The following is a 26,591-nucleotide window of genomic DNA, read 5'->3' as shown; positions in this document are numbered from 1 at the left end:
CTCGGGAGGGGATTCCCTCCAGCCCAGCAATGTACAAAAACGGGGAGGGGTGTGCAGCCCCTTTATCCTTTTTTTTTTTTTTTTTTTCTCTCTCCCGTCCCTATATTCCGTCAGAGGTGACAATTCTTCATCGTCCTCACTATACCCAGCAAGCCACCTCGTTCTCCCGTATACGACGACGATTCCTTTACTGTACCCGCACCCCCGGGCACACGTACGTCTTCAAGGTGGAGGCGCGCTCTACTCTTCAATATATGTATGTACATGTATGTATATTCACACACGTATTCCCGCATTCCCACGAGCACATATAACGAGTCAGCTTGTCACACACAAGGTATAATATGCAAAGGCCCGCCCCCGCGTTGCCATAGAAACCGTAGAGCTGCCCGGAGAAGAAGAGAGGAAGGGTAGAGAAGCAAGAGGTGGAGAAAACTAAGAGGAGTATGGGAGAAAACGAGACGAGAGGAAAGGAAAATGCAAGAGGGAAGGCAAGACACTCTTGGAAATTTGTATAACTATCCCCAGGGGCGGTGGGTGAAGAAAGAGGGAGGGGGGGGGCGGGAGCACACACATCGATCCAGAACCACCCCACACCAAACTCCTTCGTCATCTCGGAGCCTCCTAGCCACCACACCGATTCTTCTAACCACCCTCTCTCTCTCTGTATATATATATATGTATTTTCCTCCCATATCTTCTCACACGCGAGCAATGATGACCGCTCAATGTTTATACATACATTAAAATCCCCCAGAGTTCCTTGCCATCCAGGCCATACAAAACGATCTGCAACCCCTCCCACACAACCTACAATTCCTCGATTCATCTCAAACATTTTTCCACCTTCATTTTCCCTGGCACATTATAGAGTCAAGGCCACACAGATTTTTTTTTTTAATTTGTTAACGTTTCTTAATATTTCTATCCTTAAATATGTTATTTTGACAATTTTTATATAACCTATTGACCTGTTCTAAATATTCCTTTTCAATTTTATGTCATCTTGCGACAACAAGATAATCTCACTATAAAGAATTCCCTAAAGAAATTTTAACATTACAACCCCTTAGGTTTATATAAAGTTGTTTCGGAGGATATATCTTGTCACGATACATCTTTGTATACTTTTCTTCTACATTGAATTAACATCAAAAAAGTGTCATGGTTAAGTCTGCGATTCTGTTCTCTATATTAAATAAACGTCAAACAGTGGTAGAACTCGAAAAATAAATTGTCAAATATTAAAAAGTTAGATTTTACAGAAAATTGTTGAGATAAACATTGAGAGAAAAATACTATCAATAATTAAAAAATTATTTCTTTTCGACAATTTCAAAAAAAAAAAACATTTATTTAGAGTAACCTAATTCAATATGGAAATAAGATTCGTTAAATTACAAACTATATACATTGTTGACCACTCCTTTATCTTTTCCGGATTCTTATTCCTGTAGCACACACTGAATCTAGAGAGTATATTTTTAATCGATTGAGGAGCACTTCTACAAGGAAGACCTCTTACGACTTTTTGCAAAGTCATGACGTTCAAACGTTTTAAATCCCCTTTACTATCTTTCGTCTGGTCATGATTTTATTCAAGTTTTTATTTGCCTAAAGATCACCTGCTGCGTTAAGTAATTCACGAAGAAAATGTTTAATTTCATTAGTCATTACTCGAAGAAACTTAAATCCACTAAGCATTCTTTTGTGATACTGTTAAATTAATTCAACAATTAAAAAAAAAAAAAACCATTTCAATAAAATCAATATATGAAAAGATTCCCGTAACAAAATATAGAATATATATTTATAAAATTAGCAATTTAAATTTTAAATGAATTTAATAAATTAAAAAATAAAAAACTTAATCATGAAAATGATTATGCAGAAAGAATTCATAAAAATAATAAACTCCCATATAATCTTGATAATTTAGAACTCTCGAAACAAAAAGGTGAAAATTTCTCTAAATCATTTTTTTTTTCTAATTTCTAATCACTTTGAAGAAATCGACAATCGATGATGCTGGTTTCTAATTCACAGACCGCGAAAGCTGGGAAATAATATAAATGCAAAGAGAGTTTGGACCAACTGTAATGTTTTGATGCCTCAAGCAAATTCTGACCATGTCGACGAATCCACGGCGATTCTAATCGAATTACCTGAACTTTCACCCAGGAGTCCAAGCCTCTTAACGATCTCGTGGGGCAATTACTATATATATAAGACGCGCGTTTCAGGCAAAATGCCATTTTCTGATTAGTTACGTTTTCCTTGTTTGTATATTACATACTCGCGCATACATACATATTTATTTTATAATATATACGTATATGCTATATTTGTATATATAAAGAAAATACACCCGCACAACTGAAGCTCATCTTATAAGCAAGATGAGGAGGTAGAAGAGAAGAAGAAGAAGAATATAAAAGAAACGTGCTACTTTTCAAATGTAATAAGTTTGTTTCGTTCTCTCGCGCATATATATATACAGCATATCTCATCGCAATATAAACCAAGCGAAATTCCATTCCACAGTAAAGTCATAATCATCATAACAATAATTATGTAGGTAAATGCGAGTATATTCCCCGCCAGCCAGCTGCCTTATTCGATCCTTTTGCTAATTATCGTCGTAAGCATCGGGTTAATTGCCACACTCACTCTCTCGATGCCTTGGTATTCTTCGATCAGTTCCGCTTCTTTATCCCCTGGCCTTCCCTTATAACCTCGTACCGCGCGAGAAAAGAATATTGTGAAAGTATAACGTGGGATTTTGTGGCTCCTGCAATCGATTGACCATCGAGAAAATTGATCAAAGATGTGTTAAACCGGGATGCTCTCATCTACTTTTTTTTTCCATTCGATAGAATTTTTAAATCGAGTACAACAAAAGCCTAAGGCATATTGTTCTTAAAAATGATATAAGAAAATTATTAAAAATAATGAATATTCCCTACAAAATGAGTGGATTTTTATTTAACCAAATTTTTATTAAACATTTTTATAACTACTTTATAAAAATCAAAAGACTGGAAATTGTAATATTCAAGCGTCATCAATAATAATACAGTCGAACCTCTATACGTGATTCTTGTATCTCAACACGCGGTTATATAATTGATATCACTCTTGGACTTTTCTAAGTAAGAGTTATAAATGTAAAACTTCTAATGTAAGGTTTTGGCAAAATTCTCGATCGCTTATTCAAGTACGACTGTATCTCATATTTTAAATTGTAAAATTAAATACTCTGCTTCGTGTATAATTAGACAATTATTTTAACGATTTTAGAAAGTTTTTTTTAAGAGTATTTAAAAACAGATTCCTCATTTCATAAAGCGGATCAACGAGATATATAATACAATGCTCCGATTTCCGCAAGTATTGTAATGCATGATTTGCTCGGTTATTGTTTAACGAAAAAAATGAATAAAAAGAGAGGAATACTTAGGAACGAACGAGGAAATGGCCAAAATGGCATACGGAACTGTTGATGACAATTATGATGAAATGAATACCATATAAGTATAAATAAATATAAAAGTAGACTTGCCAGAATAAATTAATTGTGTATTTTTCCCTTATTATTTAACTGCTCCACGAGGCCTGAGGCATATAACGCTGGTCCGAGAGTAAAAAAGAGAGAGAGAGAGAGAGAACTTCTCCATGGACCCCGCGGGGGAGAATTATCATACCCACACACAAGTGTACGGGGCCTGATCTAATCACACTCCCACATACATAAAATAACTATGGGGCACACATAACGCTTGGTCCGAGAGAGAGAGGCGGATTGTTTTCAGCTGGGACTCAAATTGGCCAATTATTCGGAAATAAGGTATATATAAGAAGGGAGTGATCTCCGATAGAGGGATGGAGTGGGGTAAGAGGAAATCACGCTGCGGTGAGGGAGGGAGGGAGAGGGCGAAAGAATCGAAGAGAGAAATCAAAGGCGATTATCTGCCTATGAGGCAGAAATCGTCGGCAGGCGATGTGATATTCTCTATATAAGAATTACGCTCTCCCGTGCCCCTGAGGTGGTGGCTATGGTGCAAGGGTTGATGGGAGAGAGAAAAAGAGACGAAAAGGGAAGGAGGAGAGACAAGCCAGCAGATGTTTTTCTAAATGGAGACGAATTAGTCGATAAATAACGATCGATCGTGCGCGCATATCACATCAGAGTAATATTATATATGCAACGAAAGTACTGGTTCACGTATATAACTTCTCAAATCACAGCTGAGATTTCAAAATGCCAAAGCAGGTGTCTTATTTCGGACTCTTTGATCTTTCAACAATCAAATGTTTTTATGAAAACCCCTTTTAACATTCATCTCATTTTTATTTCAAACATTTCTAATTTAAAATTAGCGTTCAAGAATCTATGAAAAATAATAATATTTGAGCAAAAATCTATATACACTGAAGAATTCGAGCAACTTGTTTGGAGAAAAAAAAACCCCGGGTATAATTCAGAAGAAAAACAGTGATGAATGCGTACTTGTGGCTATTATAAGATGCACGGGATAAATTCTGAAATTAATACTTGGACGTTCTTCATCATTATTGTCTGTGTGGAACGTTTGAGATGTGCCTAGAGGACATAAAGTCCGCGGCATCGCAATCCAGAGAGACTTTGAATTTGCTTGTACTATACGTGAACATAGTCAAGATCGTTACCTTCAAAGACATAGTCAATATATGTATATATATATATGTGTGTGGTGGACGATTCGAAGAGTCGCTTCTTCGTCTATAACTAAAACTATGTAGTACCGAGCACTAGTTTGCCGTAAGAGGCTCACCTGGCTATTAAGGGCTGCGTGGTGGCCTCAGGCCACTGACTCCACCTCCGCACCGCACTGATCTCAAGCTCGAAGAATATAACTTAAGTATTATGCCACTATTCTTCCCTCCATAATGCGCTCTTAAACATAGGTAGATGCTTCGAAGGGGGGCCCTGGAGCCGCGGCCCCGCCGTTGTGTACTCCTATCGGGTTTGATCACTTTTAATTATAATTATATGCAGTCCCGGATCTGATAAGAATCAAAAAAGACGGAATAAGACCGCGTTGTATAGAAAGAAAGAGGGGACCCACCCAAGCGCGTGCCATTGACGCCCAGAATCTTGGAGGGTCATGCTGACCTGACCATTAACACTTTTTTTTCCTCGAGACGTGTCGTCCTTCGATTTTCGTTGACCTCAACAAAACGGCTCGTTTTACTCAGATAACTACCTTCCATATCACTCAAACAGCAAATAATCACTGACCAATTTCCCTCTAATGGATACTTCAATTTGCCATAGAGAATATCTTTCTTTCTTGTCGCATTTTGTGCTTTATATATGATTGTTAAACATATGTGACAGCAAATCAACAATTATGTAAGAAAATATTTTGTATATATTAACTTTTGCTATTATCGACAATTACTATATATGGAGCTCATGAAATACCTGCGAATATATACACTTAGTTTTTTAAAAGTTACACGAAGAACCATAAAAACATCAAAATTATACGTTTCAGTCTGTGATTACTTTGCTACTAACGAATTACTAATTATTATATAGTAGAAGGAAGAATACATTTTTTTTCACAGTCTGGAAGAAACATTAAGTTGGCAATAAATCAAAAATTTTCAATTCAAATAATTATACTTGTTAGTAAAATTTTTAAATAATGCTCTGAAGAAAATCTGAAATCTTCAACTACTTGATAGTAGTTGTAATTATTAGTTTAACTCTAATTAATTTTATTATTTTTTATGGAATTAACAATTGATTTTACTAATAAACTATAGAAACTAAAAACAACTATACACAATGTTAAACTGTCCTAGTTCTTTTAAATCTGAATACAACTTTATAAATGCAGTTAAGGACCTATTGTACTAGAATAGTTAAAATGTAGTCAAATCTGCTAGTTTCTAGCATCTCTACGTCTATGACAAAAGAACATCGAATAGCAAAGGTCAGGTCGTTCAAGAGGATACGATTAATTCGGGCCCAGCGGCTTCGATGATATTATGGCTGATAATTGGTCGTTGTAGCATGATGATGAGGGGCAAGGTGGCGAGGGACGTTAATGCATTCACAAGATAACACAGCGCAAAAGCTAACCCATAACTAAGGTGCGCCTTATTTAAGGTATTATAAGGGCCCTAATTAATACAATGTGGGGGTAGGATTTTTTTTACGAGGCCGCGGGGTTTTATCGCCAATTAAGTTCGCGCTGTGCGAGAAGGCCAAAGAGAGGGAGAGCGAGAAACAAAGAGATGAAAAGAGAGAAAAGCATATATACATAAAAAAGAGCGAGAGAAAAGGAATGAAGAACACAAGTCAAAGATTCGAAGAGAAAGAAGGAGACTGGAGAAGGTCGTGGCCAAGGAATCTACCTTCGACACCTCGCGGTACACATCAACCTTGCCACAGCTTCCCAACGTATCCCATTTTGTCTTTCTACTTTAGTATATGGTATATGTATATATATACCATATACCCATACGCTCAAGTAATTGTATAGGCGCGCGAGAAAAACTGAAACGCATTACGCCTCAACTACATGGTAAGCAAGAAAAGCAAAATGGCACGTCGTATAACGCATAAAGTGGATTTTCTGTGATAAACGAGACCTCAATTGAATAAGTTCTGCAAAGACGTTATAGTGGCGCTTTCCATGCTTTTATCAATTTTCACCTTATACTTCAACTATGAAAATTTATAGGCGGCACTGTATATGCAACACTTTTTATATGTCTTCATTTAATCTTTAAAAGTGCACATTTAACAAAAATATGAAAAAATAAAACTAGAAAACAAAACTTATATATCAAATAAAAATTCCAATTATTGCTGTATAATAAAAATTCTGTTAATTTTTCTATTTACAAACAAAATCAAAATGACCTATATTCAATAGAAAAGAAATATGTCTAAAATAAAAAAACTTTTGATTATTTCTATTGAAGCCATATGAAAACGCGGTAAGTATTGAATTAATACACAGAGTGCACATCTTGCGCAGGGGCTATTGTTCGCTTTTGCACGGATGAATAATTCGAGCGATCGATTCGCGAAGCCAAAAGAGTCGCTGGCTATTAGAGACGCAAGAGAATACGCTGTTTGATCGGCAATCATCGAAATGATTGGGACTCCTCTCCTCTCCCTTTAGCTCCACTTCATCTCTCTTTCTCTTTCCATACATATATTTTCTTCGTCATCTTTATCTTTCTTTTTTTTTCCTTCCTCGAATACTCGTCACGAATCACGCCTTTTGTGTGATTGTATATGCACGAGCTCTAAACCTATCACTGCATATATGTTTATACATATGAAAAAGAATATTGAAAATACATGTGTGGCGTAGTATTTTTACGAACATTAATACATTACACATATACATATCGAACGAATATTACACCAGTTTATATAGAGATGAGACTCCATACTAACGCTCTGTTCTGATGCCTTCAAGGTGTTATGGCATAACTCCGTCATTATCTACCGTGCCGTGATCGGCCAAGGAAAATTATATTCAGATGAGGAGGAAATCAATTCCGCGATGGGCATCGCTGGGGCATCGATTGGAAAAGAGAGAGTATTATAAAATAAGGACAGAATATTGGTCCAGTTAAATAAAATTATTCAACAGAGATGGTATATGGGAAGTTATTATCCGCATGAAGATTGAAATAAGTATATTTTGATTGCAAACTGCATAAAAAGAATTTTTTTTTAGGTGTTATACATCTTGCAAGAAAAATTAATTGAACAATAATATTTTTAATTTAATTTTTTTATGAAACCAAAAGTAGATAAATCACTAATAAATGAATGGGTTTTTAGATATGCACAAGATTAGGATTCAGATATATGGTAGAGAAGATGAGAAGTAAAGGGTGATGAGTTTTCGCGTGGTAAAGAAGACGATCTTAAATCTCGAAGATACTGAAGTGACGGTTCATATAATGGAGGGGTGGGACAGTGGAGTCTTACGGTTTAACATTGGCAGCAGTTTGAAATATGCTCGACTGAATTATGAACCGTAAAAACTCCCAGTGTAGGCAACTTACGGGCTTTAACTGTAGTAACCGTAGTAACCGTATTCACCCTCGCGGGGTTATTATCGTGCGTGGCTCAGTGTGGTCTGCGGTCCAAATGCCTCTGCAGGATGCCAGCACGAGTTAAAAAAAAAAACAACAAGAAAAAAAAAGAAATCCAAAAGAAAAAGTTTTAAAAAGAAGTAGAAGGTGAACGTAAGAAGGAGGAGGAAACAGAAGGTGAAGCTTATTCCTGATGACGTTCACCCAACAACAATAAGATTCGACTGGAGCCTCGTTAACACTGTCTCGTTTCACCTCCATTATATCTCTCCAATCAAAAAAAATCACCAATTAAAACCTATACCACAATGAGAAACAATTAAATACCAAGTGCATAAATTTTACCTAATTTACAGAAATGTAACAAAAAAAAATTAACATTTTCTATAAAATGCATATTCTATATGCATTTTTGCTTATAAATTGAGAAACTTAGAAATAAAACACGATAAATAAATAAAGTTTACATCTGGGAACACGTGTTTCATTTTAGAAGATGAAAATTTTTCCAATATTATGTTGCAAAGTAAGATGGAGCTATAAAAATTATACGCGAAATGTTCGTCTTTATCGCATCATGGACTTTAATATTACTCGTGCATAAGAAGTTCCGTTAACAGGGAAGCATCTGTTTCGTTCACATCCGACATCCCTTGTGGACCATTTTTTCAAAGTAAAACTCATGTAACGAATCGTTATATATATTTTCCCAAACTATATATACCGGTTTATTCATTCGAATTCATTTCTAGGACTAATACCTATATATATATATAGATAATTCAAAGGGAAATATAATATATAGAAAGAAGATTAAAATTCTAATGCGGAGGAAAATACAAAATGTAAATAAAGAGAAAACAAGTATTCTCTACAAATAGAGACTTTTATCACTTTATAGATGTTTCAATATTAAAAGCAAAGGGGTTGCTATATACTGGGAACAGAAATCGCATGCCAATAATGCATGCTATACAGAATCATTACGCTAATTCGTGTTATCAAGAAGTACTCGATATTCCTTCACCGTGTGGGAAGTACCTTTGGTGAAATCTAAAGATATATAGTTACAGCCGTAAAAATGACAAAGCGATATCAAAATTATAATATAAACAAGCTAATAATTTGCAACTTAATATTGCATGTAAAAGAAATATTAAACTAATCTTCAATTTTTCAATTAAAGATCAGTTTTTTTTCATTTGTACAAAATTTACAGTTATAAACATAAAAGAAACATTTTCTCTGTGTCATTTTTTGTTATTATTTATCCTATGCAAATCTCAAGTATAACTCTCTTTCAAAATCATTAATCACCTTACTTTTAATAAAATAAATTTCTATTTTAAAAAATGCTAGTCTTTCGATGATAGAACGTACGAATTGAATAATTCATCATTTTGATAAATTCCCTTTTTCCATCTAAATCAAATGAAGAAAATTTGATAATACCAAAGAAATGTGAAAACATTTTTATTACCTGAATAAACAGTTTTGAGATAATTGCATAAGAAAAAGAAAATTCAACCATAAAACAGATGGCAAAAGAAAAATATAAGGAAAGAACACATCAGAAAATGTATAGAAAAAAAAAGTGAGAAAAAAATTTATCCTAAAATCGAATATAATCCACAAATCCGCTTTTTCACATTTATACATACATACATACATACATAAGAAAAGAAAGAAGCCTGCACCATTAATTCCTGCATACTATCACTCGAATAATCCAATTCCATTATCCAATCCTCTAACAACCGAGTAAGTTTTCCATTTTCTCGATAATACAATTGAAAAGAAAATAACGAATAAACGGAGCAAGACTCTCCTCTTTCTCTAGCGCGCGGGTGGAAAGGGTGTGGGAAGCATAAAACACAGTATATATACAAGAGAAGGAAAAATATAATAGGGGTTGGTGTGTTGCATGGATAAGAATACGTGAGATAATAAGGCGTGCTTGGGCATCAAGCATGTCGATAGAAACCGCACGCGGCATTATTCAAATTGAATCCGGTAAGACTTATTATTGGCGAGCAACATGGACTCTGTGCGCCGTCCCATTCCACGAGAGCGCATTTGCGAATATGAGGATAACGTGGTATATATATATATATATATATATATATACTATAGGCGGTAGCGTCGAATCTTCTGATGTTTCAAGATTGGAAGAGTTGAAAAAGATACGAAGCTCCTGACTCTCAGTTTCGCATCACGACCTCCGCAAATGGTCCAAAGTATCACTTGATGATCATAATGTATCCTTATACTCTATTTCAATTTACTAATGCGCCTATACACTGTCTTTTTTCTATCATCATTTATATAAACGTATATACTCTGAAAATTGTTCTCAGTAATGTTCCTTGAACTTTAAATAAAACACCCCCCCCCCACCCATTCTCTATAACACAAGGACTCAGTTTCTGAAAAATCATCACAAAATCATTCGAATTTAAATTTTTTTTTTTAAGTCAAAGTCTTTTTTCCTTTTTATATATATTATCCTTGCTCTCCTGTCTACTGAAGAACTAGAGGTTCATGGTACTGCTTCATATTTCATGAGCGATGTATTACGTGCATGCTCGTAATAAGAATTGTTGCTTTGAGGTGGTAGATATGTTCTTTTTCCTTCTCATTGTTTGTTTGTAATATTTAGAATTCGAGTTCTATTTCTCACTTTTGAACGTTATGCGTTTATATCACCTTTTTTGTTTTTTTCTTCTTCTTTTGTTATGTGAAAAATTATATATGGAATTTCTGTCCATTTGGTAACACACGCGATATTCTGATCTAGAAAAAAAGGCGGCTTTATGGAAAAATAATTGAGAGATGACAAATTGATTCAACAACTTCGATAAACAAGATGTCTATATAGATTTTCTCTTAACCTCCCAAATGTACTTTCATGTTTTTTTTTACACTATTCCTTTTTAGTTTATATTCCCAATAGCAATGCCGTTTTGCACCAAACACCGAATCGTATATATTCAATAATCATTTATCCAGCAGTACACGTTATCGAGTATTCCCAGAACACACGTCTTTCTTTTTCTTCTTTCTTCAGATATGTACCATATGAAGGAAGGTATGCATCCCGTCATGGATGCACGAAGAGGTCTTCTTCTTCTTCTCGCGTTTCTTTAAGCAGGTCCCCGCGGTTTCGCTGAGATTATATGGGAAGCTGTGAAACCAGCTTCTCTCAAACACAAGAAATGTTCAAAGCCATCATAGCGATTAATACGTTCGACAGAAAGCACCAAAAGAAGGAAGAGTTCTCATGTTGGGCAAGTAATCCGAACACTATGCCAACTTTGGCACTAAGGTGCCCACACGGGACCAATTAGCTTTCTTGCTTTTTCAATTCCATTGCCTCCTCATATATTTTGCAATTCAATGAAATATACAGTGAAAGTATCGCCAAGATTTTATTAAAATTAAATAATCTTTCATATTAAAATAGAAAAATCCATCTTTTATCCTTCTTTGATGATCACGTATATGTACCGCAAATTAAGAAAACAAACTCATTTTCTGAATTTTTTTCTCCTTTGAATTTCGTTATACAATGCAAGATCACTTTGTTAACGAGATTGGTCGTCACAACTCAGATTCTTAACTGTAATTCCGCGCGCACTAACCATTTTCTTGTGGTTTCATAAAAATGATCATCAATTTCATTCACGCGCTTTCTCTTCAAATTTTCAACAAGTTCTATACCATTTTGTCATGAAAAATTTGAAAGCAAATGATAAACATTAGCGGTTAGGGCACTTATTTAGGATTAAATGTTTCTTTTAATATTACGGAAGAAAAATACCTTGTTATAATAGGAAAAACATTTTGTTATGTTAGAAAAACATCTTGCGTATATAATAATAGAAAAATATTTTCTAAATATTCCAAAATAGTATAAATAAAAAAAAAGTTCTTTTAATATCGGAATTGAAAAATGAAAATTCGGGTGTAAATGATAAAAGTTTATAATGGCACACACCGCGAAGATGACCTTGCGCGGCAGCTTAAAAAGATGCCAATCGCAGGCTGGATGATCGTCGTAATGTCTTGCCGCCCTTTTTTAAGCCCCCAAGCAATAACTCTCAAAGCAACAGGGATCCCCTAGCGTTACGTCGACACAGACGCTTCTCAAAACGAGTTTCAACCTAACTCCATAAAACCCGCACTTAAGTTTCTCAATTTCCTGACGTGAAGCTGCCGAAATTTCAGGATCTCAAAAACAGTATAAAACTGACAAAAATCTTTAATATACAAATATCTACGATCTGATAATTTCTCCTTCCCCATCAACACTCTTTACACTGAAAAAAAAATTTATTTGATTCAAATACCGGTGTATTTGGTTATTATCAAATAAATATTTACTTGAATCAAATATTTTTTATTTGAAGCAAATATATAGTATTTGAATCAAATATTTCAGTATTTGAAGCAAATAACATTTATTTTATTTAAATAAGAAATATTTGATTCAAGTAAATATTTATTTGATAATAACCAAATACACCGGTATTTGAATCAAATAATTTTTTTTTTCAGTGTATGAATTAATATCTTCATACAAATCTGTTATACTTTACAATAAAAATTTATTTAATATTAAAAAATTAATAATAAAAGGAAAATTGTATAAAAAAAACATATTTCTTTCTCAATGCAAAAGTTTGCATAATTTATCAGCAAAGAGAAAAATTACAATGATAGTAATTTCAATAGAAAAGAGTGGCAGTAAACGTCAAAAAAGAGAAGAATACATAAATGAGGCGTTATGAATCTGGAAAGTCGACCCTGACATAAATTCAAAAAGCCTTCTACCCTCCTAACAGAGTGTTTTACGTGCCAATAAAGAGAGCACATGGAGCGTAAGAATTTAAAATTGGAAGCAAGGCGAAACAGTTAATTTCTACAGTGCATTTATTTATTCTCAACTTTAAAAAAGTAAGGTGCTATCCCAGGACAGAAAGCGTTAGTCTATAAAATTTGTTCGACGAGCTGCAATTGACGATTATCGATTACCTGTCGCAAGAATTATTCCCAACTCTCTCTCTCTCCGCACCCCTCAAAAAAAGGTTATTGAACGAAAAGAAAAAAAATATATATTAATGTATCACACATATGTTTGAGGGTGCTTTATGTATATAGCTAAAAATGAAGCTTTCCTAAAAATTTTCCACGCTTCATTCTACACTTTTTTTCCATTATATAATCAATATAATTATCCCACTACACTTTTTATATAAATTGGGTATATCGAAGGGAACTTGTATGTATTCTAAAAAGTTACGTTTCCCAGCAAACGATAATAAAATTCCAATAACAAATTAAGAAATGTTTTTTTAAACAAAGTATTCGGTTTTTTAATTTTTTTTTATAAACACGAGGAATGTAAGACAAAATATAGATTTTTGGGTTTGCATCGCCAGCTGTCGGACGATGTAGAGCGAAAACGAAATGATGAAATAAGAGAATATATACGTTGTAGAACGAGGAGAAGATGAAGGTGGTCGATGAGGAGGAAAAAAAGGGGTAAGGGAAGAGGAAGAAGACAAAAACGAGACATTAGCGCTCCTTGGGCTACCGTGTATTCTTCAACTGACCGCCCGCTGATGTCCATTTCTACTTTCCAAATTAGCATTATTACCAACTCAAACCCACAAAAATGCAATCAATGTATATCCGTCCGTCATAAAAAAAAGAACGACTATGCCGCAAACATTCTCACCGAGAAAATTTAATGTTAACGATCCCTTTACTATAACTGCCTTAATGATCCAATTTTTACGACGATGTACTTTTTACATAATGTCCTATTATTCAATGTCATTACTCTTTTTTAAGTTTCTTGATTATACTAATAAATAACCAAAAAAAAATTAATTTAATATTAAATTAATTATTAAATGTTTAATTTATTATTTAAATTATTTAAATAATTTGTTTAATCCATTTATATACTATGTAACTAAATATAAAAAATCTGTTCTATGAAATAGAAATTGTCATTATTATTTTTCTGTCTTTTAAAAGCAGGCCACGAAACGGAACACGGACTAAATAATCTATTCTGGTAAACTCACATTTCAATATCGAAGTTATGCGATTGACTTTATCTCTTATGTATCATATCAAGTCACGCGAAGTTGTATTGATTGTATCCATCTTCGAATACAAATAGCAATAAATATTCATTTTTTTCCATAATCAATAAAAAAAAAAAAAAATACTTTTTGCCAGCGTTATAATAACCAAATTATAATTCTCTAATACAGTATAGTTATATACCTACATATTATCCTAACATGTGAATTTAAATAAAAGAACAAAATATCCTTTTTTATCACAAATAATAAAATAAATTTCAAATTGTTTTGCTAACTGATTACTTTTTTTTATTACTTAATATTCTTATTTCTTTTTTATCTGATTGCAATTATATTGAATAATACTTTCTAATATGATGAAAGTGGGGGAAATTCATGGCTAATCAAAAAAAAAATTAAAGCGGCGTCTGTATTCATTACACGGACTCAGAATTTTAATCGTGACAACGTCTTTTTTAATGAATTAAAATATATTTTATAAGATTTTTATTTAATATTTATTTTGTATTTAAACACACTGAAAAAAAAGATTTATTTGATTTAAATATTTCCTAGACCTTGGAGTAAGACGTTGTCACGTCAAAAAATACAACTAAATTTTTTTGTAATAAAGTAAAATATTTACCTTAATGACGAATTTTCAGCTTCATGATGATTCTTTCAAACTAAATAGCCCTCGGAGATCCCTACTTTGAAGTTAAATTTCCATTCAGAAAATGTGAAAAATAACCGTAAAAATAGACCGAGTTCTAAAAAGTCTGAAACTGGAGAATATGGAGAATTCTGTGTCCTTCAAAATGAGATATCCTTTTCTACTTTTGTCCTTATCTTTGAAGTATATGTGACATCTCAAGCCATCGAGGATAGAATCTGCAAAAAGATAAATTAAATACTATCAACGCTATACTAACATGTAATTAAATCTTTAACTGGTCGGTAATATAGAAAGCTATAAAAAATTTCATTTCAAAATTTGATAAAAATAAGTGTGGCATCAAGACTAAACTTAAAGTAATCAAAAAAATCTTGAAAATATGACTTATAGTTTTCGATAACTGTCCATTTGTTGAGTTTTGACATTTACATTTTCTGTTTGAAAGATCAAAAACTATAAAACTACCAAGTTACAAGTAATTTCAAAGGAACATTTCTCCAATATTTTTTGCAAGATCATTGATAATGATAATTTCGATGCAACTATAATGGTAAAGAGTTGATGATTTTTAAATACGACACTTTTGAACAAAGATAATTCTAAATGATTATTTTCAAACCAAATCCTTATTTACGAGGAATTTTAATTTAAAACGAAAAAAAAACAATGAAGAAGAGTCTGAGGCTAAAAGATTGGATTTTTTGGCCGTATATGTATGCCTTTCTACATTGGTATATACATATCCACATATGTGTGACAGGAGCACGAAGGCTCGGACTTTGAAAGCCTTAGGGCATATAAGACGTATAGGCTTCCGTTTTACGCATCCCACCGCACACACCACTCCACGTGTGAATTCTGTTGGAAATGATTGTATGCGTGCACGTGAGACCATATAAGTGCACCAATCTCTGTGTTAGTAATTATTATTTTGAGAGAGGAGCAAAAAAAAAAGAAAAAAAAAACATCAGTGCCATACCAAACAGCGGGGATCAGAACACGGGCCTCTTCACCTATATAATCACTATCTCTCGTCATGCTCTAAAACAAATCGAGATATCTACACCCATGTGTGAAATATTTCCTAACAAATTAATATCACATTTTGATTTTAAATCAAATTTTTTTTTTTAAAAAAATAGAGAAAATTTTAATACAAATCTATTTGAAATTATTTTTTTTGCTAATTAAATAATAATTTAACTTGCATTATATTTGAGTCATAATCTTAAATAAAGTATATTTTTAGACTTATTTCTCTCTTGTATATAGTAACTTGTGCGAGAAGAACTTATAAGAATAAAAATGAGAAAATAACACTGTGAAGTTAGTAAAGTAATAAACTTCTCAGTTAGGTTGGTATTCAAGCATTGTACTTTTCTTGCAGAACATTTAAGTTGGATACACTTATGCAGTTTGCGAAGGTTTTTAAAACTTTCTCTATTTTTTTCCCTCCGTCCACCTCTCTTCTGCCGTAAATGTGCCCGCTTTAATATTTTTTCAGCTATATTACACCTACTCTAGTTATCGCTGTCTCTCTTAACATTATATACATGTATTATAACTCTGTCTCTGTGTCTGTCTGATCTTCTATTTACAAAAGTGCTTCGCTTCCGCGAGAAGTTTTTAAAAGGGAGAAATGCCCGGAGACACGTTTACGTGGCTTTGTCCCTTCGCGTTTTCTTTTCTTTTCTCATCTTCTTTTTATCTCACAGAGCTTCTCTTCCCGCCTCAGTCTCTCTCGCGTTTCCCCCGTAAATCTACAATGGACCAGCTTGTAATAAGCGGTTGCTGGGATATATACACACTATTCTACGACCTCACTTCAAAAGTGCCAAAGTATACTTTCCAAGGTGGACCAACAAACCAAACTGTAATTTATCGTAGCCTTCATTTCTAAATGATTTTCATTCTTTTTTTTTTATGAATTTCTAATATGTGATTTTAACAAAAAAAAAAAAATTAAATATCTCTTTTTCAGATTATGATTTATTTATTTGCGCCACGATAAATATAGCCCAGAAAACCTCACATTGTTTTTGATTTTTGTTTCTATTATTCCAAATAAAACTTAAAAATCAGCAACTGATTTCAAATATTTTTTTCGGTTTAAAATTACACTGAAAAAACTTTATTTAAATCAAATAATCGATTACTTGAACCAAATAAATTTTTTTTCCAGTGTAGCAAAACAAAATTTTAAATATGTTTTTTTCAGATTATCATTTATTTATTTACGCGATGATAAATAGCTCAGAGAACCTCACATTGTTTTTGATTTTTGTTTATATTATTCAAAATAAAACTTAAAAATCAGCAATTGATTTTAAATATTTTTTTTGGCTTAAAAATACACTGAAAAATATTTATTTGAATCAAATAATCGATTACTTGACTATTATCAAATAAATATTTATTTGTATCAAATTATTATTATTTAAAATGGTATTTTTTCAAATACAGAAATTATTGTTTCAAATACAGTTTATTCAATTCAATTATTTGGTTTCAAAAATTATTTCAATTTATTTTATAATAGTCAAGTAGCTGATTATTTGAATCAAATAAATTTTTTATTTGCAGTGTAGCAAAACAAAATTTTAAATCTGTTTCCTAAAAGCAAAGTTGTCGAAGGATATGCGCGGATTTCTAGAAGTAAAAGATGTGGGAGGGCTGCGTGTGCACACGGGGTGGAATGGTGTGTCTTGGGTGTCAGGGCCGTTGAAAAATTCGTCAATTAAAAAATCTCATTTCTCCTGGTAACGAGGGGTGGCGCGCAATTAACGTCAGCAACGAAAATGATTTATAGTATGAGGGTGTCGGCGTTCGTGGGACGCTGGAAGCTTATCATAAATTAATGAATTATCAGTATATACAAGATGGCGAGAGTGAGAGAGAGAGAGAAGCAGACACCGAAAACGGCGCCTCGCTTTTAGGCGCGTAAGGAATATTACGCTTGAAAAATTTATAGCCCGTCGTGAAAAGGACGAAAAGATCGTTTTGCATTTTCCGGATGGTTGTGATGAATCTTTAACGCTATATGGATTTTATAGCTACTTTTTTGGTTATTTATGCACTTTCAACTTTATTTAATCAGCAAAAATGTTTCCACACGCGGTCTTGTTGCAATCATATTAATTAGTTTCCTCTTCTAATATTAATCATTAATCAAATCTATTTATATATATTAATTCGCAAATATTCCAAAAATTATTCTCTCAAATTCCAATTAAATTAATTATAAAGAAATAAAAAAAATTTTTAAGTAATAAAAATTATTTAAATTTATGTTGGCAAATTTTTTTTTCACGAATTTTTATATCCACATAAGTAAAAATAGTTCTTTTTTGGTGAATTTTACAACATATTGGTACGACGCGAAACTAATTTCACACATTTGAAGCTGTTAATTACTTAAGCCAGTCCCTCCTACAAATGCCTCAACTGTTGCGTAAGTTTCATATAGTCAAAATAAACGATCATGCCTGCGGTAAAAATTCAAAAGGAATGGCATTTTAATATATTTTTACCTATACATGGTTACTAAACACTAGTTATTGTAATCATGAAATAAAATTCGTTAAGACCTTTTTTTATAGTGTGTTAGTGTCGGTTTCACTAATTTTGATTGAAATTTTTAAATATATATATATATTGATTACGTTCATCAATTCATTCATTAATAGTTCAACGGGTCTAAAAATATTGGATGACGAAACTATATTTTGATAATAAATATTTAACTAAATTTAATATTTGTTTATTGTTGTATTTTTAAAAAAATATTTGTGTAATTAAAAATATTAATAAAATATATTAATTAATATTATGACGATTGTTTTTATTTAATAAACTATTAATTGAAAATTTTTAAAATGATTAATTTAGATGTAGAGAATAATTACTTTCAAATTTACGTTTCATAATAAAATATTGACGGTAATTTATTCATTTTTGTAACATACGTAAAGCAATGTAACCTTGCTGTATATTCAACTACTATTTACAGTATTGTTCTGCCCTACTCTGACTGTTTATTGCCATAGCTGACACTCTTTTTAACAAGTTGTATATCTATATACTGTGCTACATATGTTAAACGACTCGAGATTAGATCCATGTGTATAAAAATTGTTAAATAAAATTTTTAAAAGTGAATTTATCAGTTTTTCAGAAAACAAAAATGTACTTTCATTCTTTGAATTTTATTTATTTTTTTATTTTATTGCCTCTAATTATATGCTACTTTTATACTCAGAAATTAACAAAGTGCAGGTAAAGTAAATTTTCAAAAATTTTAAGGTTAGAATAATAATAATGAAAATTAATTATAATAATACTGATTTTTTAATTAACAATATAAAATTAAAGAAATATAATTAAATTTAAAAAATATAATATATTAAAGAATTATTGTAACAAAAATTATGATTTAATTTGTAAAAGATGTATTTAGTATTAGAGTAAAGACAGGAAAATATATACTTTATGTTTGAAGACAAAATCACTTGTCTTGCTATTACTCCCTGCTGAGATCATGTCCAAGACATGTTTGAAGTCTAGATTGTGAGACATTGCTAGACATAGTCTTTTAAGAGGGAAGGAAATCTAATACGAGCTACTTTTACTTGAATGTATATGAATTTTCATTTAAAAAATTGATAAAATCACTTTATATAAAATATTTTCAATTTATTATTTTAATAAAAATTGAGCTCAAAATTAAAAAGTAATCATTTCTTTAGTGTATTCATTTTTTTCGTATAATATTTTATTAATAATATCAAATTTTAATTAATATAATTAATATTTATGGAATTAAACAAAATATTCCAATTTGAAAATTTCAGAATATTTCTTTGAAGTAAAAATCATAATTTTGTTATTAAATAAAATGTATTAATAAAATAATAATAATAATAATAATAATAATAATAATAATAAAGATATTAAAATTATTTTCTCTGACGTAAATAATTTAATCAATTGGAAGTATATTGAATTACCAATATTTTGTCAGAATAATTATATATACTTATAAATCTGACATAAAATTGAAAAATAAAAATTTTGAAATAATCGCCAATAAACAAAATTATTTTAGTTAAATATTTAATTATCAATGAAGTAATAAATTATTATAAAATATATAATTAGTATAATATAGAATACAAAACTCACCAAAACTAAATCCTCCTCAAATGTCAGGGGTTCTGCAACTTTTTGAATGAATATCATAACTGGTCATCAGATTTTATCAATGTTGAATATTTGGATGTTAATCGTTTTGTCCTTTGGTAATAATTTTCTGAAAACAAAACAATATTAATTATTTTATTTCTCAGATTTCAATTAATTCATCGAGTTTTCTACGTTTAGAATTTTCAAAATTATAATATATTTATAAACTGTTTAAAAAACTTAATTAATTGTAATTAATCTTTGTTGAAATTCATGCTCTGTTAAATGCATTTTAAGGTTATTTTCATAAGGGCCATACACAAATTATGTATGGTATACATATTATGTAAATTAAGTAAATAAAATTTTTTAATTTTTAGATAAAAAGCTAAATAATTAACAAAGAAAAAAATTTTTAAACTAAAAAAAAATTTCATACAAAAGAGAATTTAATTTGGTAATGTATTATCGATTCTGTTTTTCAAATAAATTTCAAGAAATAAAACACCCATTTTTAATCTAAAAAAAGAAACCAATTTATGAATTTACTTTTCTTAATGTAAAGTTACAAGAACACAAACCCCAATCCATCAATTTTATTTGCATTTTCAGGAAGTTATATTGTAAAAAGAAATTGAAACCCTGAGAGGTTTATAAAATACGACATTAATTCTTATTAGGAAGTTCTAAAAGTTTTTCGAGATATTCATTAAATAATAGGATATAAAACTCACTAAAATGAAATCATCTGCTGTTATGAATTTGCACTGAATCTATCAAATACATCAATATTCCACAGTTTATTGTTTTTTTTTCTAATTTTCTGAAAACAAAACAATATTGATTTTATTTTTCGATTTGCGGCTAATATGTCGATTTTTATGAAAAGAATTTTCTATTTTGTACGAAAAAATATAGTACAATGCATTATTTACTCTATATATAATTATATTATAGTTATTCAATTATAATTACGAGAACTAAATTATATATTTATCAAATTTTCTCAAACAGTTACATGTCCACCTTTACACAATTTAGGGTTATGTTAATGCATGAAAAATTAATTACGAAAATTTTCACCAATAAATGTTTAATAATCCACAAATAATGTATACCGTAAATATGCGTACTAGAAATAATTAAAAGTAATCTTTATTCTAAGAAATAAAGACAATAGACTACAAAATTTTATAAAAAAAAATGTAAGGAGAAAAAATTTTTTACCTATTTTCAGCCGTTGAATCCAAATTTTGCATGGTTGAAACAATACTTTTGGGAATATTTTTGAGTAACGAAAATTGTAGTCTATAATTATAATTTTCACTAATTAAACATCAAAAATTATTTTTGTGTTTGCTAATTGTTATTTCTAGTGTATTTAACTTTTTTTGTCACTAAAAAATAATATTTACTGAAAAAATTAGGAGACGTTATGACTTCAATAGTGCAATGCGAATATAGTTGCAAGTCGGAAGTTCGATATATCTAATCGAAATTTTCAAAAAAATATGCAATTAATTAAACTTGCATAGAAAATTTAGTAACAATGTTCAATAGGCTATTAAAATGAATTGAAGACTAAGAATTTGCATAAAATTGGAAATTTAGGTTAGGTTGTATCATTTTGTAGTCCTAAACACATTTTTCAAGAGATAGATAAGTTAATTTTTCGAAAAATTAAAGTTTACTTTTGAATCAATGTAGTATAGCAGAAAAAGAATACCACTTTATCGGCAGTGGAGCAACTTGACCTACGTGATGCTTACTTTTGCCAACAGATGTCTCTTAGACTCCCCAGCATGGCTACAATCTAGACAAGTGTGTTTTGTGTTGTTCTGTTTCATTGACGTGACATTTTTTTCAATGATAAATAATACTTGATAATTCGCGTACGACAATATGCTTATCTTTGAAATAAAGTTGTGACCTTCCATCATTACACACTGGCGTCAACCATTAAAAAAGAGTGTACTTGTTGCAGGGACGAAATTTGCCCTGTTGACAAAGTGCCACAAGTAATGAGTTACAGACCTTATGGGACACTTGCAAGAGCCCTTTATGAAAAAAGAAATGCTGATGATCGTTTGGAAGCCTACGACAATACCCGGGTAAGCAAATTTTTCTTTTAGAATAATTTCGATTTCTTTTTAACCTAAAAATCCTGTGCCTGTGCGCAGGTTCATGTTTATGGTGTATTGAAGACCCACCTTGTAAAAGGCTATATAGACAATTTTATATAAAAATTTAAGAAAAATTAACATTTTTGCACGAATTATTTTATGTTTATTTACATCTTAATTTTACATTTTAGTTTCTTTTCTGTTTTCTTGAAGGTGTGATTCTTTTTTTATAGTTTTATATATAGTTGTCATGTAGCTATAGCTTTGGCGCCAATTTCTAAAAGAGAGAAATTGTATTATTTTTATTTGTTTATTATTTTTCTTGCCTTTTTTCTGAAATAAGATTGTTGCCAATTTTTAGATATTTTTAGCATTCCATATTTCTTATATACAATGATTTTAGTTGTAATGATGCTAATTTTTTCTTTATTATTTTAAATTAAATAAAAAATAATTTAATTGTGATTTTAACAATGTTTACCATGCTTTTTAATTTATCTTCAACCAAAGTGTAAAATAACAATTCAATTTTTATGATAATTTTATATTTAACATTATTTTTTTAAAATTTCAATCTTATAAGTTTAAATTTCTTTAATTATCAATCTTTTTTATTTATAATTTTTAATATTTTTATTAATTATTATAGTTAATTGTAATTAGATAGTAAAATTAGTATGAAATTAACAGGAAATTATTATTTTGATCATTGCAGGTAAATTGAAAACGTGGTAAAATAAAATTTGGAGAATAATCATCTTCTTAGAGAATTTTTTTTAGGTTTTGTTGAATTGTTAAAATTTTGATTTGGACGATACGTTTCTGGAGTTTGGATTTAACGTTCATTATGAGAAAAACTATATATATTTTGTTCTGAAATGTAAGAGTTGAGAGCTATATATAAAGAGACAGAGATTCAAAAATCAAAAGAAGAGTTTAAAGAATTCTATAACCATGCCCTCGACAGGGTGTGGAGCAGCATTGAAGGGTGAAGAGAAGGAAAGAGTAGGCTGGTAATAATTAGTACAATTACCACACAAGGCCAACCACTGACTACCTTCCCCCTTTCTTCTTCTCTTGCTTCTCAAGAGTCAAGTCTGTGCTCGGTAATTATGGATAATTACGTCCTCGATATTCCTGAAACATCTTTGAAGATGCTGCGGGCCTCGTTCCTTTCGATCTGCACGATCCATTTCACGGTTCATCCACCCTATTTATAATTGCTCTGCGAGTGTGATATACATTACTTATTTGAATAGCCTCTTTTTTCTTATTATTCAAGGCAACTTTTATGTACATTCGTATTTTTCATTATCAAGTTTACATATCTTATAAAAGATATGTGAATATTCCTATATACAATCTCGAATTTATTTCGTTAATTTATATATATATTTCTAATACATTCTTCGAATGTTAATTTATAATAATTTATTATAAATCAAACATTTAAAACAATTAGATCTCAAAATCCAAAAGTCATTTTCTTGAAATTTAATGTTAGCTTGCGAAAAAAAATTGAAATTCCAACAAGATTCTAAATTTCCGATAAGATCACAATTCAATGCGTCTTTTTTGACACCCCTCCTAATATCCCTAAGCAACGCCTGAGAACTTTGCGCTCTGAACTCGAGAGAGTGTCACCGTGCACACGATGTTTTAAGGTTTTAAAAAGGGCGACTTAGTGTATACTGGTCCTGAAAGAGAGTGAGAGAAGACGAGTGCTTTGAAATATTAAGTGACTGATGGATGAGGCTCCAAAGGGAAAAGGAGAGAAAATTTTTGTTGAGAACAGGGAGAAAAAAGAAAGCAAGTTTATATATATATATATATATATCTATATATAAGAAAAATTCGAGCCTCTCTTCTTTATTCAGCTTTCCCGCCTTCTGATGTCCCTCTCATTTCTTTGAAATCGCAATCCCCATGCATGAATATCTTCCAAGGACTTTCAAAACTTCCTAATTAGAATCTTATCGTATGTCAGAGAGAAACCTCTTAGGGTTTCAATTTTCTTTGACTATATACTTATATATATTGAAAATGCAAATAAAAATTGATGGATTGGTGTTTGTCCTTGTGTAGTTTTTAAATTAAGAAAAAGTAAATTTAGAATTTTTAATATACTTGAAATTTATTTAATATAAAGGAGGATCGAATACATTAATTTATTAAATTTAAAAAAATTTTTATTTTTAATTAAATTAAAATTTTTATCTAAATTTAATTTTGAATAATAAAAATATGTTTTGTCTTGAAGAAATTTTTATCAGATTAGATGGATATACACAATTCATGCGTGATATAATTTGCAGGTTACTCCCGAACGGTTTATGGGCATAACGAAGGTGCACGACAGAAAGATCGTTATCAGACGTGTTATCTGAAAATATTCCTCATTGCTAGTCCAACTCTGTAACGAGTGCCGTTTCACGCATGATCGCTCGTTTTTATATATATATCTCGTGAAGTCGATAACGATCACAACTTCGAAATCGAAATATTCGGTTTGGGTCTTATATATAGAAAGAGGAGTATTACACTTATAGCTCGAGGGTGCAAGTTCAATTCCGTTCTTCAACGTTTTATATATATATATAAAGGTGCGCGCGTGTAAACGAAGTGATATTCTAGGCGCGAGCACGTTCGTTAGTCAATCGTTGTGGATAAAAACTATCCACGGTTAGTTACACCGTTCGCGTTTCCAATCAGAAAAACCCTGGAAAGAATGAGGATCTCGAATCTGGAAACGGGAGCAACGATAACCAAGGTCCTGAACCTCAAGATGCATCTACGTTTTTGAAAAAAAAAAAAATAAAAATTACCGTACATAAAAAAAAAAATTGCGGATTACATATACGTAGGAGTGAAATTGAAGACGAAAGATTGATCAAGATTACCGCAAATGCTCTACAATTTTCAATTTCTAGATATCTCAAATTCTGCATATTATTCCATGAGTATTGAATCGAAATCAATTGATGATATTATATAATTTCGCAATTTCTCTTCTTAACTTCATTTTATTTTTATTATTGCAACAGAAATTTTTTTCCAAAGTTTCAGTGAAAACATTATTCTTCATCAATATGAGAAAAAATATGTAGAGATTTTTGTTTTAAATGGAAAAACAAATTTCCAGACTTGTCTGCCGATAAGTATTATAAACAATTATCAATGCTTTGGCATTAAAATATGTTAAAATTGGAAATAATCTTATCTTTCAAGTGCGATTGTGAAGGAGTTTCACTTAGGTTTATGTTTTGGATAAGATTAAAGATAATTCTTATCGGTTAAAGGTAGAATCGATAGATTATTTATGTGAATAATGTTTGTGTACATATAAGACGATTAAAACTTTTTTTTTAAATTCGATAAAAATATTTTCTTAAGTATAATTAAATAGTATTTTGAGTAGGAGACTCATCCGTCCGGCTAAAAGATTAATGAATGGTTTCACTTTGAATTGAAATTTCGTTTTATTTGGTAAAATCGTTGTTGAAGGAGTCACTGTCCTCAAACAAAAGTCGACTGCAGCAATAAACATAAGAGAATGCGTTTGACTCGCGATCCAACATGCCTTAGGAATTCGAAGAGCTCCACGTACTAGTGGTCCAAACATCCTCAGTATTCCTTTATACAGAAAGCATAAACTCTCTGTTTACAAAGTGTAATATAGATTTTAGAACAAAGGTCCAGTATTATATTTTTTTTAGTTTCGTTTCCAAGGTAAAAGTTATCAAGATTTTTGTTATTAAAAATCGTTATCGTTTCTTTGTCATATTTTTTTTTTCTTTTTTTTTTTTTTTTTGTAATCAAAATTCATCAAAAAAGAAAAATACCGCTATATAATCTGTTTTTGTGATGAATTACAATAATATATAACGGAATATTTTGTACCGTATATATAAAAATAACGTATTTTAATCAAGGTTGCAAACTAACAAAAAGTGACCCTCGTTTTTTTTTCTCTTACACGGAATTCAAATATTTTGACTAGATTTTATTTTCTTTGTCATATACAATTTAATTGATAAAAAGTGAAATTTATATAATACCAGAAGGAAAAAGGATAAAATTTTTTAAAATGTTTTTTTACAAGCAATTAATGCGTTGCAAATGTTTTATATCCGTTTCATTATCGCACGTAGGAATGTTTTTTTTTTACCAAGAATTTAAAAAATAATATGGGATTTTTTTTCTAAAAGAAATCAAAATCATTATTTTAACTATATAATTTGTTTGAAAATAATTTCAATTGTTTTAGCAATAATTTTCGAGATTTATTTGTTGATTTTTCTTCTTTTTTTTTAGACGATAGCAGCAAGTGTATATCAGAGAGGGACGTAAAACAGCAAACTGTACGTCACAGAAGTCGCCACTAATGACGCAAAGAGA

The 26,591-nt window shown here is 30.8% G+C and overlaps 1 protein-coding gene and 1 long non-coding RNA gene across 2 annotated transcripts in view; one reads left to right on the top strand and one right to left on the bottom strand.

The window, feature by feature from the left end:
• Positions 1-21,509, bottom strand: part of LOC127291159 (uncharacterized) — a 196,504-nt gene extending 174,995 nt beyond the window's left edge. Inside the window, exons 1-4 of the long non-coding RNA XR_007844554.1 lie at positions 21,298-21,509; positions 20,805-20,893; positions 20,071-20,197; positions 14,860-15,104 (exon numbers count right to left, since the gene is read on the bottom strand). This is a non-coding gene — a long non-coding RNA (uncharacterized LOC127291159). The remainder of the gene's footprint in view (positions 1-14,859; positions 15,105-20,070; positions 20,198-20,804; positions 20,894-21,297) is intronic.
• LOC127291155 (protein-L-histidine N-pros-methyltransferase) overlaps positions 18,979-26,591 on the top strand; it is a 29,873-nt gene continuing 22,260 nt past the window's right edge. The window contains exons 1-2 of the mRNA XM_051320086.1: positions 18,979-19,164; positions 22,055-22,181. Of these exons, the coding sequence (XP_051176043.1) occupies positions 19,073-19,164; positions 22,055-22,181 (219 nt within the window). The 5' untranslated portion in view covers positions 18,979-19,072. The remainder of the gene's footprint in view (positions 19,165-22,054; positions 22,182-26,591) is intronic.

The sequence above is a fragment of the Leptopilina boulardi genome, unplaced genomic scaffold (assembly GCF_019393585.1).
Source record: "Leptopilina boulardi isolate dan_hultmark-lab unplaced genomic scaffold, ZJU_Lbou_2.1 LbouV2_126, whole genome shotgun sequence".
Taxonomy (NCBI): Eukaryota; Metazoa; Arthropoda; class Insecta; order Hymenoptera; family Figitidae; genus Leptopilina; species Leptopilina boulardi.
The sequence above is the reverse complement of the archived record's forward strand: the minus strand, read 5'-3'. Positions and strand labels throughout refer to the sequence as shown.